Raw genomic sequence first — 17,214 nt, forward strand, 5'->3', positions numbered from 1 at the left:
CATAACACTTTTTAGTAACAAAGCTTAACAACCTAATACTTTCATGCAGTGGCTAATGAGAAAAATGACCATCCCTTACAATTTTCATAAACTGTATGTCATACAAACAAGCCGGAAACCAAAGAGCGGAAATAAAAAAAAAGAGGGACAAGGCAAGGCAAGTGCATCTTCCTCCCAGAGGGAAAAAACCCCCTAACATTCAAAATACAAATGCCTAAGCCATGCTCATGCATCAAAAAGTAAGAAAAAGTAGCCAGAGAGAGGAGGCTTGGCACCAGCTGTGCTGCACGCTCCTCCTCCCCACTCCTCCCAGAAAGGCCATTCATTGCCATCGTGTGTTGGAAAGTTGCACGGCAACTTAATAACTGCACAAAGTTCACACTAGAGAGGAAGTTTACTTTGGCCCTTTATAGAAAAAGAGCAAGTCCAGGAGAGTGGAATTCTGGAAAGCATTAGGTAGTTCTGGGAAGCCTTTCACTGCGAGCTCAACATTAAGAAAGATTGCGATGTTAAAAAGTAGTCTACAGAAAGTTAAGATTTATCCATATGTTATCAATTTTGCATAGAACTATGGAGTATTTCTGCTGAAATTATTACTCTATCATTTGTGTTAAAACAGCAGAAAAGACAGTATTTATCTTCAAATCAAATTATTTCACCCATCTATTCACTTTTTTTCCAGAAAAAAAAAAGTATTACCCAATACTGAAAAACATAATTAAAAATATATAGTTCTAGGGAAGGTGTGACAAAGAATTGTCTTTTATAAATAATCAACCCACTTTAGCATTGCCATCAAAAATAACCTGAAACTCAGCAAATGCCAGCAGCTTTACTGTTTTATTAAACTTTGCAGAAAAAAAATTAAAAAACCATTTAAGATATAAAAACTTTCAGTAAGTTCAGAGGCAGTGTGCATGAATGTTCTGTGTCAGTCCTTTTGGAAAAGTTAAACACGAATACAGTAGAAAACAGTATGAACTAGTAAATACTATAAAAGATTACTGATAGAATGAGCGATCCATCCTCTAAGGTATTGGAGAAACAAAGGGTAACTAACATTTGAAAAAAAGAGAAAGTGGAAAAGCTTTGTGTACAGCTACACACTCCTGTGCCTTACACTGCCGTAGTCATGTGAAGGGACTGACGTGACGCCATGAGATACTAGGTTTTCCCTCCAGCCATACACAGTGCCTGAAAGCCTGCAATACAAACAGGGCAGTCCTGACAAGAGGCATTTTTATGAGCAGAATTTTTCTTTTTAAAAGATTGACATTTATCATTGTGTGTTTAGCACCCTCTATGCCATTTTATTTCTTACAGAACCTAGCATGTGGTATATTTAAGATACTGATTTAACTAAGCATACAGTAAAATACTAAGTTGTGTGGAATATAAGTGTCAAACCAAAATATTTTGTCCTTCAGCAATCAACATGCATGTGCCAACTGAAAAGTAAACATAATTCTTCCTGTTGCTGATAATGCTATCCAAGATAAGGTGAAAGACCTGGGTACATTCTTCCACTGACAGACCTGGTGAAGAACTTCAATACAAATAATGCACCCCAGTTGCGAGGGAGGCTGTAAACAACTGCATTAAAACAGGTTCCTACCAATTGCTGAATATGCCCAACGTACCCAGTTAGACATGTAAGAGACAGACAGCAATCTCCTCCTGTCTCTGCATCCTCAGCAAAACAATTAACACATCTTAACTGTCCCTACAGTTTAAAAACATGGGATGGTAAATGAATAGGCTGATGGGCTCTGAACTGGCTGTTGCTTCTCACAAGGGTACTTGGATTTGTAGCAGATAGTCCAGTGCAGCCATCAGCTCATTGCTCACCAGCAGGCAACAGAGGAAATGGACTATGAGGAACTACTGTAAAAAGACCAGATTAAAAACCCAAAAGCGTCATAATGCAACTATATAAGTCCATAATGCAGATACTTTTTGACTATTGTGTGCATTCTGCTCTTTCATCTCAAAAAGGGTTTAGTAGAACCGAAAGGGGGAAAAGAGTGGCAAGGCTGACTGAAGCTATGAAACAATGTCCACGCAAGCAGCCACTACATAGATGAGAACTTTTCAAGCCAGGAAAAAGAAGAGCAAGTGCGGGTAGTACAAACATCTATAAAGTCATGAGTGGCACAAAAAAATGAATAGGGAAAGATTACTGAATGTTTTTCACAGTGCAAGAACTAAGCAGAACCAAATGAAACTGGCAGGTGGCTCAAAAACAAACAAAAGGAAGTACTTTTTCACACAGTGTGTAGTTAAACTCTGGAACTAATTGCCACAGGATGTTGCAGATGCCAAAGTTTACATGAGTTCAAAAAGCAATTAGAGAAATTCACTGGAGAAAAAAAAAAAAATCCATGAATGGCTATTAATCACAAAGATATTACCTCAGGATTAGGAAGTCTTGGAACTACAGACTGTCACATGCTGACAGAGCATAACAGGCAAGTACTACTGGTATGCTTAACCTGTTCTTATGCAGTTCATTAAGTACCCACGCCTGCTCATTGCCAGGGACAGGGCACTGGGATACGCAGACCACAGGCCTCTCTCAGTACAGGTATTCTTATGGATTGATTGCATTTTTGGACATTTTAAAAGTCACTTTTTCCAAATCAGCTACTCATCTTCTGCTCTGCCCCTTCTTGTACCTTATGATCCTTTCTTCCAGATGGCCTCTAGTCCTAGGGCTTCTTTATTTCCATACACTTAGTAACTGTTCACTGGTACAAGTATCATGATGATACTTGTGATAAGGAGTACATTTACATTAAACTTAAAGCCTTTCTTTGAAGAAAAGGTAACCTTCAGCACATTATAAAATACGTAACTTGTTAGAAACTGTTCAAAAGATCTGTTTACACTCTTTAGAATAAAACCCAAGACAAACATTAAGAAGCAGCAAGACTTGGGGCCTAAAGGTCATCAAGGAACATTCATGTATAAAATACCACTCAGGGCTGTAGAACACAGGTAACAAAACCTGCTCAAATAAGCTTTGAGTCTTATACAAGCTCTCATTACAAGACTCGGTCACCCATGTCAGAAACAGTTTGACATTAACCAGTATCCTGAACAAACAATGGTGCGTCAGCATCAAAAGACTGATGTAACAGAAGTGAGACAGTGTTGCCTTACCATCAGCATCAAGAGGAAGCGTCCCAACCTCAGGTATATAAATAATTTAGATTTGCAAGTACAGTTTCCAATCCGGGAGCAAATCCCAGCTTCATGTTTACAAATTCAGACTGGAAATTAAATGACCTTTCGTAACTATCACAGGAACGACATCCTGGAACACATCTTCAGTATGAACAGTGAGCCCCAACAAGTTAACTGCTTTAAAGATGGAGTTCAAGATATGTGAATGAGCTGGGTTATATAAACACAGCTGCCAGGAACAGAGAGACTGGACTTCATGATTCAGGAGATCCCTTCCATTCCTAATTAAAATACTTTATGAATGTCTGTTGTGGGAAGCAAGATTTTCTTTCCTTAAGCAGAGTCCTGATCATCACTAAATGCTGTAAAAAGGAAATCACTCGTAAAGCCACCTGAGAGTTCAATGCTCTATGCTATCAAAAACTGTCTCAGGAGTATAAAGAAACCTTCACCACAGAAAAGCACTCTACTCATTAAGGGAAAGGCAAAGAAATACCTTTTTGCTGTCATTTGCCCATAAAAATTGTAACCACTTCGCAATAAAAGCATGCAGGAAGTAGAGAGAACATTGCTGATCTGACTACAGAGCTAAGCAGTGGTAGTTTTAAAATCTTCCCATAGGTACAATAAAACAGAGCATGACATCATACATCGTTTTGTACTGAATAATGAGTATTTCCTTAGAAAAACGTGTGTGGGATCTGTGACCTCCTGAATCTCAAGAAATACAGTGCACTGACGGTGTTTTAGCTACACAGTAATTTATGAAATGCAGACTACAAACTTGAAGCATATATGCTAAAACACAGATACCTAGGATTATAAACACACAGGCAGGCTGCTCTTACAGGTCTAGTCTTGGTTTACAAAATAACGACCGGAGCTGCTACTGCTTTGAAATGGGAGGTTATTTGTGATGCTGGGGAGAAGCAAAACTGACAATGCAAACATTCCAAGTCAATTTCAGCGCAAAATAGAGAGGGATTAGCTTAAGCATTATGTATTTTCTAGTGCTGCTTTATCTTGTTTTGAAACATGGACAAGGATAAATCAAAATGACCACATTTCACTCTATGTCAGTATTTGCTCGGGAAAAAAATTAACATCCAGTGTCACAGCTAGAAAGCAAGCAGCACTGCTCACTAATCAAAGGAGTTAACTTCCTTGTTAAATATCTGTGCCCCACTATGCAGGTTACCACTAGTTTTACCTCAACATACATATATAGAGAGAGAGAGGAAGATGGTTTATTTTGTAGAACACATTCCACCCACTCTAAAAGAGTGACTACATGAAGGTTGATAACAAGTTTCAAAAGCAACACAGGATGTTTGCGGAAAATTATGAACCTATAATAAAAATTATATAGTCACACCACCTGTTTCAGAGACCAGTCAAAAAAACTCAGACAATTCACCCTAGATTCATTGAAACTCACACTCACAATACCAAAATACTACACCAGCATTTTCTAAAGGACAGCAAATACCTGACTGGTATTTTAATAACAATATTTCCAATAAGAAGATATCACAGAATCACAGAATGGTAGGGGTTGGAAGGGACCTCTGTGGGTTATCTAGCCCAACCCTCCTGCCGAAGCAGGGTCACCTACAGCAGGCTGCACAGGACCTTGTCCAGGCGGGTCCTGAATATCTCCAGAGAAGGAGAATCCACAACCTCTCTGGGCAACCTGTTCCAGTGCTCTGTTACGCTCAAAGTGAAGAAGTTCTTCCTCACGTTCAGATGGAACTTCCTGTACTTCTGTTTGTGCCCATTGCCCCTTGTCCTGTCACTGGGCACCACTGAAAAGTGTTTGGCCCCATCCTCCTGACACCCACCCTTCAGATATTTGTAAGCATATATTAGGTCCCCTCACAGCCTTCTCTTCTTTGAGAACACTCCCAATGTAACCAAACCATCATTGTCAAAAATAAATCGTAGATTTTGAGTTTACTGTGAGCAAAACATTTGTTTTATATGATGTTTTGGATGTAAAAAGTAGAAGATAGAATTCATACTTAGGAAACTATAACAGCAATTGAAGGCTTCTCTGTCCCACTGACCCTTGAATATCAGAACATTGCTAAATAGAAGAAGAAACACTGACCCCAGCATTCATTTATTTTGAATTAAACATTCAAAGTTATATTTTAAGAGAAACTTAGTTGCTACATCAACCATAAAATAAAAGTCTAAGAAGAAAGGTCACCTGTGATCTCAAGATGCAGATATAGAAATATCTGTGTGAACTTTATCACAAATTTTTCTTTTCCTTTTTGCACAGCATTCTTTTTCCCCCCTGCCAGTCCAGGTGTACAGCTGGGGTTTAAGTGGAAGTCTCACAAAATAATAGCAGGATGAGCCAAAACACCAACAACATATGTGCAAGAGCAAGCCCCATCAGCTAAAAGTCAGTCTAAACCTTATTGCATGTGCTGGTAGACGACAGAAGTATCACTTCAGCCTGGACTGTGCCCTTAAAAACTTTCACTGTTTAAAAATCTTACTCTAATAAAAACAAAATCCTTTAACATGTTCTGAGTGACTCAAAGCATTAAACTACAGCAATCCTTCTGGAAGGTTAAATCTGCTAGATTTTCTTCTTTGATAAATCTCTTAATATAATGGTTATCTCAGGTTAATAAGCAGAATATATCAGATCTTCGTTTCTGACAGGTTTTGTTTCTGCATACATGGCCTAAAATAAGCTGGCCAGTAAGTCACAGGCACTTCCAGCTAACCTGTATTGAAAGTCAGTACTATCTTTGGGAAGCCTACATATTTCACCCAATAATTAAAAAACGATGGGAACAAAACCTTACACAGTCAAGACTGAAGCACCCAGAGACACATCTCCGAGGTGTGGATTAACCATGTTGTATTAGAAAAACAAGAACTTCCCTTTACAATATTATTATGATTTAAGTACAATTTTCAGTATATTGATGCATGTATTTATATCAGTGAATTTACATCTAGTGTAAATTATGTTGTTCTATCACGCTATACTACCCATATCCACCTTTGAATCGGTAAGATCTGACTGTACTTGAGAAAAATTCCATTTTTTATATTAATTAAATGCTAGCACAGGAACAACCCATATTGCATTAAATGTTCTCAAGGTCAGTGGTCAGAATTTGCTTCATTTCAAGCTAGTTCCAAAACACGATAGAGTAGATACTTACTGAGATCCTCTGCAAGCTGGACCCTCTTGCCAGTTAGGAGCTTCACCTTTTTTTCATTGTCCTCAGCAAAATCTTCAAGCACTTCCTTTACATTCTTCTCCAAGCGTCTTACTGTAAAAAAAAACAAAACAACAAACCAATCAAAAAAAAAAAGCACGAGTGGTATCACTTTTGCACCTGTAATGACCGAAGGACAAAATTTTGGGAAGGTCTGTGGGAGACGTAGTATATGTTACCAGACTAACCAATCTGGTTGGAGAAAAGGCAAACTTCTAAACCCATAGGCCCCTTGTTTGGGCCATTAAAACAGAAAATTCTTTGAGAAAGAGGTTTAAGTTTCAAAGGATACTCTCTCTCTGAATTAAATTATTACTGGATGACTTTATTAGGAGGAGATAAAAATATCTGTAGACTGCTGTCTATTAAATTCAGCAGTTTTTCTTCTTCAAGACCGAGTGCCCAACAAACCTTTCATTGTAAGCATTCTTGCTGCCTCCTTCTTAACAGTTACACTTTCACTATCAACATCACCCTCATCAGATGAATCAAGGCCAAGTCATTTAAAGGTGAAAGATGGAAAAATAAGTTAATGATGACAGCAGAGCGTGGTATTAAAGGACTGATGACACACAGAGGGGTGTAGCTGTATATACAAGGCTAAGAGGAATCAAAAACTCTTTAAAGCAGTATTATGTCCATCTTAACACTCATATATCCTTGCCCTTCATACTTAGAGGGAATACCTCCTAATGAAACTTCCTAATTTTCAGCCCAGCAGTTGTCAATGAGGTAGGTGGTCTGAAGAGACAGGACCTAGTTTTCTACATTTAGGGTCAATTTACTCTCCATGGAGGGTAACTTGCATCACATGACAAGGTTCAAACCATAGCACTAGCAGATTGCTACATGAATAAAGCTTTACAAGAAAGCCACTGTTGTATTAGCTTGTCTACATATTACATGGCTTTAAAAAAAAAATCAATTAGAAATTATTTTTTATATCAAACATTTTAAAATTAAAATCTATAGCCAGATTGACCTGAGAAAAAAAGAATATAGTCACTATTTATTTAAATTTTTTCTGCTTGGAAAAAGATATTGGCAATTGGCATCGCATATCTGAAAATATTTTAAACTGGATAGTGCCTTAATTATTTGACATTTTATTTACAGTAAATGATTTAATAAAATGTCAAATTCTATTTACTCTTTTAATTACTTAACTGGGACACAAAAATCAGCCAGCCATGTTACACATGAAAGGAACACATACCTAGAGGAACATTAGAAGATTTCTAAATAATTTTTTGTTTAAAACACCTCAACTCATGAGCCTTACCTTCAGTGTTAGTAAGCTGCTGCCTCAGTGTATTTGCTGTAATTGCCAGCATTCGCTGTATTCGCCAGAAGAGGACAATATCATTACATTCGAGCTGAAACGAGGGAAGTTGTAGTGTCAGACCTCTGATGTCCAGTGAACATCCTACACTTACAAGAATCTCTTGACACTTTTAGCAGGAGCTGTACACTCATGTATGCATATTTCTTTACTGAAGGAGTGGTCAGGCATTGGAACAGGCTGCCCAGGGAAGTGGTGGAGTCACAGTCCCTGGAAGTGTTCAAAAAAAGTGTAGATATTGCACTCGGGGACATGGTTTAGCAGGCATGGTGGTGTTGGGTTGATGGTTTGACTTGACCTTAGAAGTCTTTTCCAACCGTAATGACTCTATGATTCTATGACTTCATGCATACTGTCATTTGTTGCACAAGCCTGGGTTTACAAAACCAGCAAGTCATTTAAAAGATCTGTTTGTAAGCTCCATTGTTACTGTGTTGATCACATATGGTTCAAAGCATTAACTCTAAACACTTACTTATCATACTTACCCCATACAACCCCCTTACTTCATGTTTTCTGAATTTTTTGTATCAGTGAGGTAAACACGTATCAACGGGAAAGTGGGAGAAATGGATACCAACAAGATATCAATAGCTGTACAAAACCGCTTTTAACAGTGCATTTTCAATACACGTTGATAAGTAACAGATGTTTAGGTCATGGCTGATATCTAGTGGTCATTTTATATAATTACCACCAGGATGGCATTTTATTAATTACAAGCTTTATGGAAAAGATCACCAGCTATCTCAAGGTAAAGGATATAAAAGAAAGGTTAGGCTAGTTTAAAGTATTTGTAGAATTTTTTTTTTCCAACCAAGATAGAAATATTACAGCAAAACACCAGTGTGTATCTGTTCTGAAATTTACCTCCGAGTCCACAAAATGTCTCTGATAATAATGGAAGCCTCTTCGACATAGATTGCAGTGGTTCAAAGCAGTCTTCAGGAAATATCTTCTATAAATTTGGTGCCATGTGTCTTTAATCTAGGAAAACAGTACTTAAATTTGACTAAACGAATGACTATCATGCATAATCTAATGATTGCATTTAATTTTAAAATATAACTCTGAATTCCACTATCACTGCCACGTAATATACACTTAAAAATTTCTCAGCAATTTGTCTCCAACTGGGATATGATTAACATGTTGGTTACACATGGCAAACATTACAGATGACTGTCAATTTAAAAAATCTACTATTCCATACTTGTAACATAACTGAATGCTTAAAAATATTGCCTGCAGCCAAAATACGCTTAAATTTTATACTACAAAATGGGACAAATTGTTCATCTTGGCATGATGCAATCTTCACATTAACACTGAGAATATATGTTTGAGTGGTACTCATTAATTTATCAATTAAACCAGATTAAAGCATAGAGAAATATTTAGTGGATCTTATGTAAACAAATATTTGTAACATTTATTGATTAGACTTATTTATGTCCCAGTTCTTCAAAATTAAATATGTGTATCGATATGGCTCTTCAAAAAAAACATACAATAAAATCCAGCAAATCAGTTGCTTAGCTAGAAAGGAAATTCAGTTTGCACTCAGTCTCCTCATGTAGAGGATGTGGATCACTACTCTGACCTTTAGAAAAGGTATGGTAAGTACTGTATAGGAAAGGGGCAGCAGGTATTTAAATAACTCTTCTACCTTGTGTAAGCACATGTATTAATATTGAAAAGGTAGCCACAGTTACTGCAGAAAATACATCATTGTTAAAGGAAATCTACATCTATTAGTTATTCATGATCAAATTATAATTTATTTAAAATTTTAGATCTAATTAGATAAAAGGTCTAATTACGGTTGAGCATTACATTGCAATGAGATAAGCAATTTTCCAGAACATTTAAAATGTACAATACATTCCCTCGTGGCACTCTAAAAACCCCTGCCTTTTTCCAAGTATTTTTGCAAAATTTCCCTCTCTTCAGTGCACCTATGAACTTCAAACTGCACATACAACCACACTGAAAGCTCAGGAATGCACAATGTGTTTTTATTGTATCTTGCTCACAGAGGCCTTGATTCCACTATATAACATCTGAACAATAATTTTAAACACTGTCATAATGTAGGCGAGAAAATCTGCTCAGCAGATTCTGACTTCAGTCTAAACTGACAGATTCCAAAACATTGTAGTGCATTTGTCTGACAGCCAACAGCAGTGTGTGAATTGCGTGCAAGCAGTCATTTAGTAATTCATTTGGAAACATCTGGATTACAAACTCTGTATTTAGATGGAGTCTTTTGTCTATCTAGAAAGAACATTCAAATGATCACAGGGGGCTTCCATATGTTTTGTTACAATTCTGCATCTTACCAGACATGGGTCCACTGTTACCCCTCTTGCTTCGAGATTCTTTCTGACAGTTGTCACTTCGTCATTTGCCAGATACGCTGCATGTTCCTCATTGCATTTGATTAATTTCTCAAGCTCATTTTTTGTTTCATTACGAATATTCTAAGATAAGAATGGTAAGTTAGAATCAATTATTATAGACTCAAGAGACCACCAGTACCTCCTTAATAAACAATCTACCTGCTTAATAAGCCAGAACAGAACATACCTTTGACACTACTAACTATACATTTAAGTGACTCAAAAGGGTATTTGTGCAAAGACATCTCAAATACAGTATTTTTGAATGGATAATTCTCTGTCAATTTTTCATTTTTTTTTCCTTTTCATTATGCACAGAAATGCAGAAAAGGAAGAAAAGGGTGGAAAAAAAAATAATCATAGGTGTCAGCCTTCTTTCCTCTCCATGAACATCTGCTAGTAGGGTTCATATTCACGTATCACCTGTGACACTGATAAGAACTGTAATTTTTGCCTAACAGCTAGCAAGAACTCTACAAGGATTCATACCTTCAAGTTGCTGTTCATTACATTCAAATAAGACAGGTTGAAGTCACTGCCTTTCTCCCATACCTGGCTGCATACAGTTGACTGTAAAACTCCTTCCTCTGAAACAATTACTTTCTACTGTATTCTTTTAAACTCTACTTACTTCTTTAAAGTATGATTCAGTTTGAGAAATATCTAGAAGTAGTAACATAAAAAGCCCATCATCTCTGGGCATTGAATGGAAGGTGCTATTTAAGTTCAAAAGAAATTTCCAAAAGCTATGAGCAAATGAGAGGAGAGATAATAATGAAAACAGTCAATCAGAAAATACAACTGTGACTAGAATGCCAGTGAAAATGCTATCGCATACTAAACAAATCCAAATGGAGTATGATAGGAAATTGCATGCAATTTCTGCTTAAAAGGCATGCTTGAAAAGTATAGAAGAGAATAGCCCAGTTTCCACCCTGTTTTCATCAATTTCTTTTTACTAGAAGAACTTTAATATACAGGTCAATGGCATAATAGTAAAGATGTAATTCACCTAAAGAATGGAAAACAGTTTATAAACTACTACGTATCTGCAATATGAAAAAGTATATGGAATTCTCTGTGGTGTAATATTTAAAACAATTAATAGTAATTCTAAATTTGCAATAATCTAAATAGTCTGAAGAGGGTTGGTATTTCTGAAAATTTACTGAGTAATAATCAAAGTTCTCTAAAGGAAGCGAACTACAATTTATTTTTCTTTTCCCCTTTTACCTGCTCTTTGGTACGGCCTATCCAGTATAACCACCTTTTTTTCCAGTCTGGACCCACCATATCTTCAATAATAGATTCAGCTAAAAAAGGAAACACGATGTTAAGTGTCACTCAAAATACATGTAATCAGCCAAATTTATAGTTCTAAAATTAGGTACAAGAACAAGAATGGACATTTTATGCCTAAGAACATAAGATACACCATACTGAGTCAAGTCAGATGTCTTTTACTTAAAGCAGCAATTCATGTCTTTTACTGCCAACCCGTAGATACTTCAAGGAAGTATATAAAAAACATAGCATCCCTCCACTGAGACAGCCCTCTAGGTTCCAAGTCAGGCATTTAAAAATCTTACCTTGTTGCAACTTGCATCAAAATTAATTCTGCTTGATAACCTTAATGGACAAACTACTTTCCCTGAATTTATCCTGTTCTTCTACTTGTGCATCTGTATCATTTTTTGACTCTACAGATCTCTGTTACTTATCTTTCGGTTACCTCACTGCAAGAGCACTAGTTTTTGAGGCTGTATTTTGCTAAGTATCTCTGTAAGTATCGGTACCATTTTGAACTGTCACCACTGTCTCACTTGTTCTGATAGCAAAGCTTGCATTTCAGTGAAGTGAACTAGATCCGGAAATTGGCCCAGATTAAAAAGCACACAAGAGTGGAATGCATCACACAACTCACTGTCTTTGAGACGACTTTGGAGTGTTTCTTCCATAAAATGAATAGCTGCATCCCACTGCTGTTTATCAGATATTGACCGATCTTCTAAGGCATTGTGCTGGATCACTCGCTGCAATACAGAACATCATTTTAGTATACAATAAATAATTTATTCAGTATTTAGTAAAAAAAAAAAAATTAAAAAAAAAGATATCTGACATTGTCTTGATTTTTTGATGTCTATAAAAGCAGCATTTATTGGGCACACAGGATTTATTCAAGAGGTATCTTTTCAAAGCACTGCCAAAAATATTTTCTTGTGCCTTTGACTCTTCCATAGCCTAGCATAAATACTGTAAAACATATAACAAACAATATGAATTCCCTCCAGATTACAGAATCTATAAAGATGGTAATGAAATGCTGTTATTTTATGTGGTTATAGTTAGGAAAACAAATGAGCTGATGCTAAACATTTCTCACAAGGCTGTCCTTGGGCAGCCAGTGGATTATGAAGGACTTTTTCGTGAACCAACCAAAGCCATTTTATTAGATGCTATTTAGGACAGTAATTTACAAAAGGTAATAATAAAATGAATTGAGAAACACTGAGTTAAAACATTATATCGAAAAGAAGAGATGGATACATGTCCCTATCATCTTATGATTACATTAAAAGAATGCAAAGATACTGAATATGCAACTTCAGTAAAAAGATTTCAACAGCACTTAGTCAACAATGCAGAAAAACCCACTACATTGTACCAGACTATCCTCCGCTCTCTCATTCCATTTATGTCGTTTAATGCTTTCTTCTTTGACAGCTTGTTTCAATTTATCAAAGATATCATCATGCTCTTTTCCTTTTTGTTCTGTCATGAAACGAGAAAATTCTTCTTGTAAAGTCTCCCATGCCACCTAGAAAGTTAGTAAACAATACCCACTGAAATGGGCCACTGTACCATGCACCGGCTGGTAAAGGCACGTTTATGACAACTCTTGCAAGTATGAAAATTTGCATACTGTCGAAAACAACATACAAGCATAAGAGTAAGTAATTGACTTTTCCTTTGCTGCCTTATCCATTACTAATGAAGTCAACATTAGGCTTTGCTTCGCTATGTTGTAGCAAGTGAAAATCTGTTAAACTTGCATAAATCAACATACCTACCTCGAAGAGTTTAACCTTCTCAAAGGAGGGGTATTCCAGTCTTTAACGGGGAAAATTCACCAGAAGAGTAGAATACAATGTGACTGATGTATACGCTTCTCAACATCAAGATCTTGCTAGCCTTTTCTGGCATGTAAGCTGGTTAAAAGAACTGCAGTCAGCCCTTCCAACCACCACCTTACTTCCCTGGAGCTACGCTTTCATTTCAACAGGTTTTGCACAGATGTTTTTTTTTTTTTAAGTTTTTAAAATAACTAAATTCTCACCTCTACTGCTTTATTAGGCAGTTGCTTGTCAGTCCACTGCTTCAGTTTGATGTCCACAGTGGTGTTAAATGTCCCTGAGTTCATAGTCTGTGCTGCTGGAAGGTAGATATTCTCAATCACATGAGTAGATACCCTCTCCCATAAAGTTTTCTGAAGAATCTCCTCCCTAAAATAGAAAGTTGTAACACATATGACGGCTTCCAATACAAAAGTGTCTAACAAGTATGCATTCAATTTATTAGGAACACTGAGAAAAGCAGACTACAAAACTCAGCACATACTTCTTAACATCACGACACAACTTCACCAAAATCCGCTTGGAACTAAGGACACAAATATACAGTGTTTTCAGTGCAAATACAGCTTCAGAAGTTGGCCTCTACGACTCTTACTGGCTGCCACTGCTCTGCACAACAGTTCTTTGCAGCCTTTAATTATACCAATATAACCATGCAGAGCTGTGTGTGCATATGCTTGGCAGGTGGTGGAACAACAAGGGGGCAGACTGTAAAGCACTGGTATGATTTGACTAAAAAGTCCACACTCCCAAAAAAGCATGTGGGTTTTGTTTCTGTAGTATTCCGATTTGTTTGTTGGAACATGCTGTAGTTTTGCATCTGGGATTTTTATTAATTGTTCCCAGATTTGATAAACAATGAAGCAAGTTAAGAAGTCCAACCTTTTACCAAAATGTATATTGACATTCATTTATAAGTGTGCCTCACGTCACTATAAAACTAAGCATCACTTTCCTCTTTATGACACGTTTCAAGAAGTAACAATGGAAACAATCTAACTTAAACCTTTTCAAATGACAATAAACTTACTCTGGAAAACTTTGCAGCTGCAGTGAGACAACTCAGCTGAGCCAGTGCAACATGCAGCCGGTACCCACAGAAGCACCAGTGCTCTTTCTGCTCTTGCCACAGTCTCCAGTACAGGTTGTGAGTTTCTTGCAGGTTAATTTTATGCTAGCTCAGCATGCTAAATCAGCTTACCAACAGATCAAATGAATGGCACATTTGGTAGAATGGTGGGAGCTAAGGCCAAAGAATAAAAACTGCCTTTTTTTGGTGGTAAAAGACCATCAGATTCACTCAAGCCTTTTTCTTCCAAATGGGCTGAAGTTCAGGACACAAGCCTTATCCCTGATTACGCCCCTACTCTAACTAGGCCATCTGTGGACAAAGACTGAAGAACTTCTCACACATATCATGCCTCCCCCCTGTTTCAACAATGGCCTAATTGAAAATTTTCTTCTGTGTTTAAAGCATCCCTCTTCAGATTTCAAAATTATGAAGCTGCCCTGCTGACACACCAGTATAAACGGGGATCAAAGCCACCAGTTTTTTTACTGTTGGAACAGATCTTTGGTATATTTAGGGTAGTAAAAGTATTTATACAAAAGGAACTCAAGCATTTAAATGTTAAAAGAATTCACTACAAATAAAAATTAATATTGCCACTACTCAAAAAATGTTATTGTTAAAAAGCTTTGTTCAAAATAGAATGATTTGGACAGCATTCAAACAAAGACCAATTATTGATCATTCTTGATCACCATTAAAATAACTGGGGATATGGCAAATTAATTTCACTCACAGGGTGTGCTGGAAACCGTCTTTTATGGATTTTACCACTTACAGATGCACTGTAGGAGAAGGGTAGTCCTCAAATTAAGAACAAATGCAATCTCATTCCTTCTTTACTAACGCATCAATAAAAATACACTTTGCTTTGCTTAAATTCAATCATATTAACTGGAAGGAATGGAAATTTTAACAGGATAGAAACATTTGCATTCATCAAATGCACTGCTGTTTTCAGGCTGCGTATTATGGCTAACAGCAGCATTTTATCATCACTTAGGTTTTCAGTTCTACTTTATAGCTCATTATGTGTTATAAAACTAGAATCACCACTACATTTTAACCTTCAAAAAAAATGCACAGAAACATTCCTGTTATGCACCCACCCAATCCACAACATAAAATGAAGCAGACTACACATGGGCCATGGTCCTTCAGTATCTATTACACTGCAAACAGCAGCAAACACCAAAACAGCAAACCTGCATTACATTTGGACTAGAACATAACTTCAGACTAACGTACTTCCTACAACGCATTCTCTGAATGCATCCACATGCCCAGAATAATGTCATTAAGTCATTATATCTTGGTTTTGGATCTATGACCAAGTAACAGTTCAATTCAGGCTGCTGAAGGCAACGGCATTTAAGACATCTTTTTTCATGGTTCTCAGTTGTGGTACAGGCTGTCATCAAAGCAATCCTGTACATTGGCTATTCTCCTCTCAGCTCGCATCTAAAACGGCTTTACTATGCAGTGATGCTACACTGTTAACATACTTACACTAAGGCCCTTGTCTCACACCTATGTCTGCCTTACAAAGCAGCAGTGCAACACAGTACGGTGCTACTTGGTTGAGGCTACCAAGGACATTCACATGATCCATATGTAGCATGAAGTTCTCAAACATCCAGATCAGTTCTTTTTATATCCAGGAATGGCATAATCTTTAAACTTCCAAAACTCCAATTCACAGATACACAAAGCTTTTTTTTCCAAGGTCATACGTATTATTTTGACATGCACAATGACAACGCTTAAACGTCAAGTTAAGAGGAATTACTAATTCATACTTCAAATGAACATCTGAAAAAATATGACTGTTCCTTTTCGTTTTTTTGAGGAATATCTATTGTTCGTTATACTGAACAGAACAAAACACAAACTAACATCATATAATTTTTGTCAAGGGATTATAAAAGCATTTGTTGATTCAGAATAATAAACAAACATAGATTACTTCCACAGGGACAATGGACATAATAATACAATGTCCTAAGAAAAACAGTTCCTTACTTATATTTGAGAATTTTAATTTTATTTACTTAAACTCTTTAAAATATAAAAGTAAACTTCTGCTAGTTAATTAAAAACGGGAAAAAAAAAACCCCAAACATACCAGTGCTTTGGTGTGACCTGAGTCAAACTTATGACTTCATCAAGAATCTCATTCTTTGCTTTTTCAAACAGTTCATTCTATGCAAAAGGAAAAATATGAAATAATATGATTTTAAGTATAGTTTGATCTTGTTTCCATGCAAAGAGTAAAAAACAAAAACCTTTTTCTTGTGGCCTTTAAGCCTAAAATGATACCTTCTGGTCATGCTCTGGACAATGTATGTGCTTGTCATAAGCTACCCTGGTTTAACACAATCTTCCCACCCATCTCTTGCATGCCTCTGCCCAGGCATGGCATTTGAATATTCAGGATCTCTATAAAAGAATCAGGGAATGGGATCATAATCATTTTGTTATTCTGTCTGTCTGAAAGACCAGGGAATGTAACTTCTCTTTGACAGTTCTGTCATGATTACAAAGAAACACTGACGTACTCCTGTGGGTGAGTTAGGTCAGTTAACTGCATATTAAAAGAGTAAAGGACTTGTTAAGTGTTGAAGTATCACAATTTTGGAGCACACTAGTTCATAAACCAGAGAGCTCAGTATTTCCTTCCCCCAGAATAATTTACACTGTCCTCACATTTTAAAATGTCAGTGCTTTATATTAATTTTTAGAAACCATTACAAATGAGATTAAATCGCATAAATTTTAATCCATAATCTTCACCACTTTGTAGCACATAAAATTAAAGCAGCAGAGTAAT

The 17,214-nt window shown here is 36.6% G+C and overlaps 1 protein-coding gene across 5 annotated transcripts in view; it reads right to left on the reverse strand.

The window, feature by feature from the left end:
• Positions 1 to 17,214, reverse strand: part of OPA1 (OPA1 mitochondrial dynamin like GTPase) — a 55,793-nt gene that overhangs the window by 13,668 nt on the left and 24,911 nt on the right. For all 5 annotated transcript variants that reach the window (XM_075418070.1, XM_075418069.1, XM_075418074.1 and 2 more), the window contains 9 exons: positions 16,510 to 16,586; positions 13,519 to 13,684; positions 12,847 to 12,999; positions 12,103 to 12,211; positions 11,412 to 11,491; positions 10,119 to 10,259; positions 8,647 to 8,763; positions 7,717 to 7,810; positions 6,378 to 6,488 (listed from right to left, as the gene is read on the reverse strand). In XM_075418070.1, coding sequence (XP_075274185.1) covers positions 6,378 to 6,488; positions 7,717 to 7,810; positions 8,647 to 8,763; positions 10,119 to 10,259; positions 11,412 to 11,491; positions 12,103 to 12,211; positions 12,847 to 12,999; positions 13,519 to 13,684; positions 16,510 to 16,586 — 1,048 coding nt within the window. The remainder of the gene's footprint in view (positions 1 to 6,377; positions 6,489 to 7,716; positions 7,811 to 8,646; positions 8,764 to 10,118; positions 10,260 to 11,411; positions 11,492 to 12,102; positions 12,212 to 12,846; positions 13,000 to 13,518; positions 13,685 to 16,509; positions 16,587 to 17,214) is intronic.

This window comes from Opisthocomus hoazin, chromosome 4 (genome assembly GCF_030867145.1).
Source record: "Opisthocomus hoazin isolate bOpiHoa1 chromosome 4, bOpiHoa1.hap1, whole genome shotgun sequence".
Taxonomy (NCBI): Eukaryota; Metazoa; Chordata; class Aves; order Opisthocomiformes; family Opisthocomidae; genus Opisthocomus; species Opisthocomus hoazin.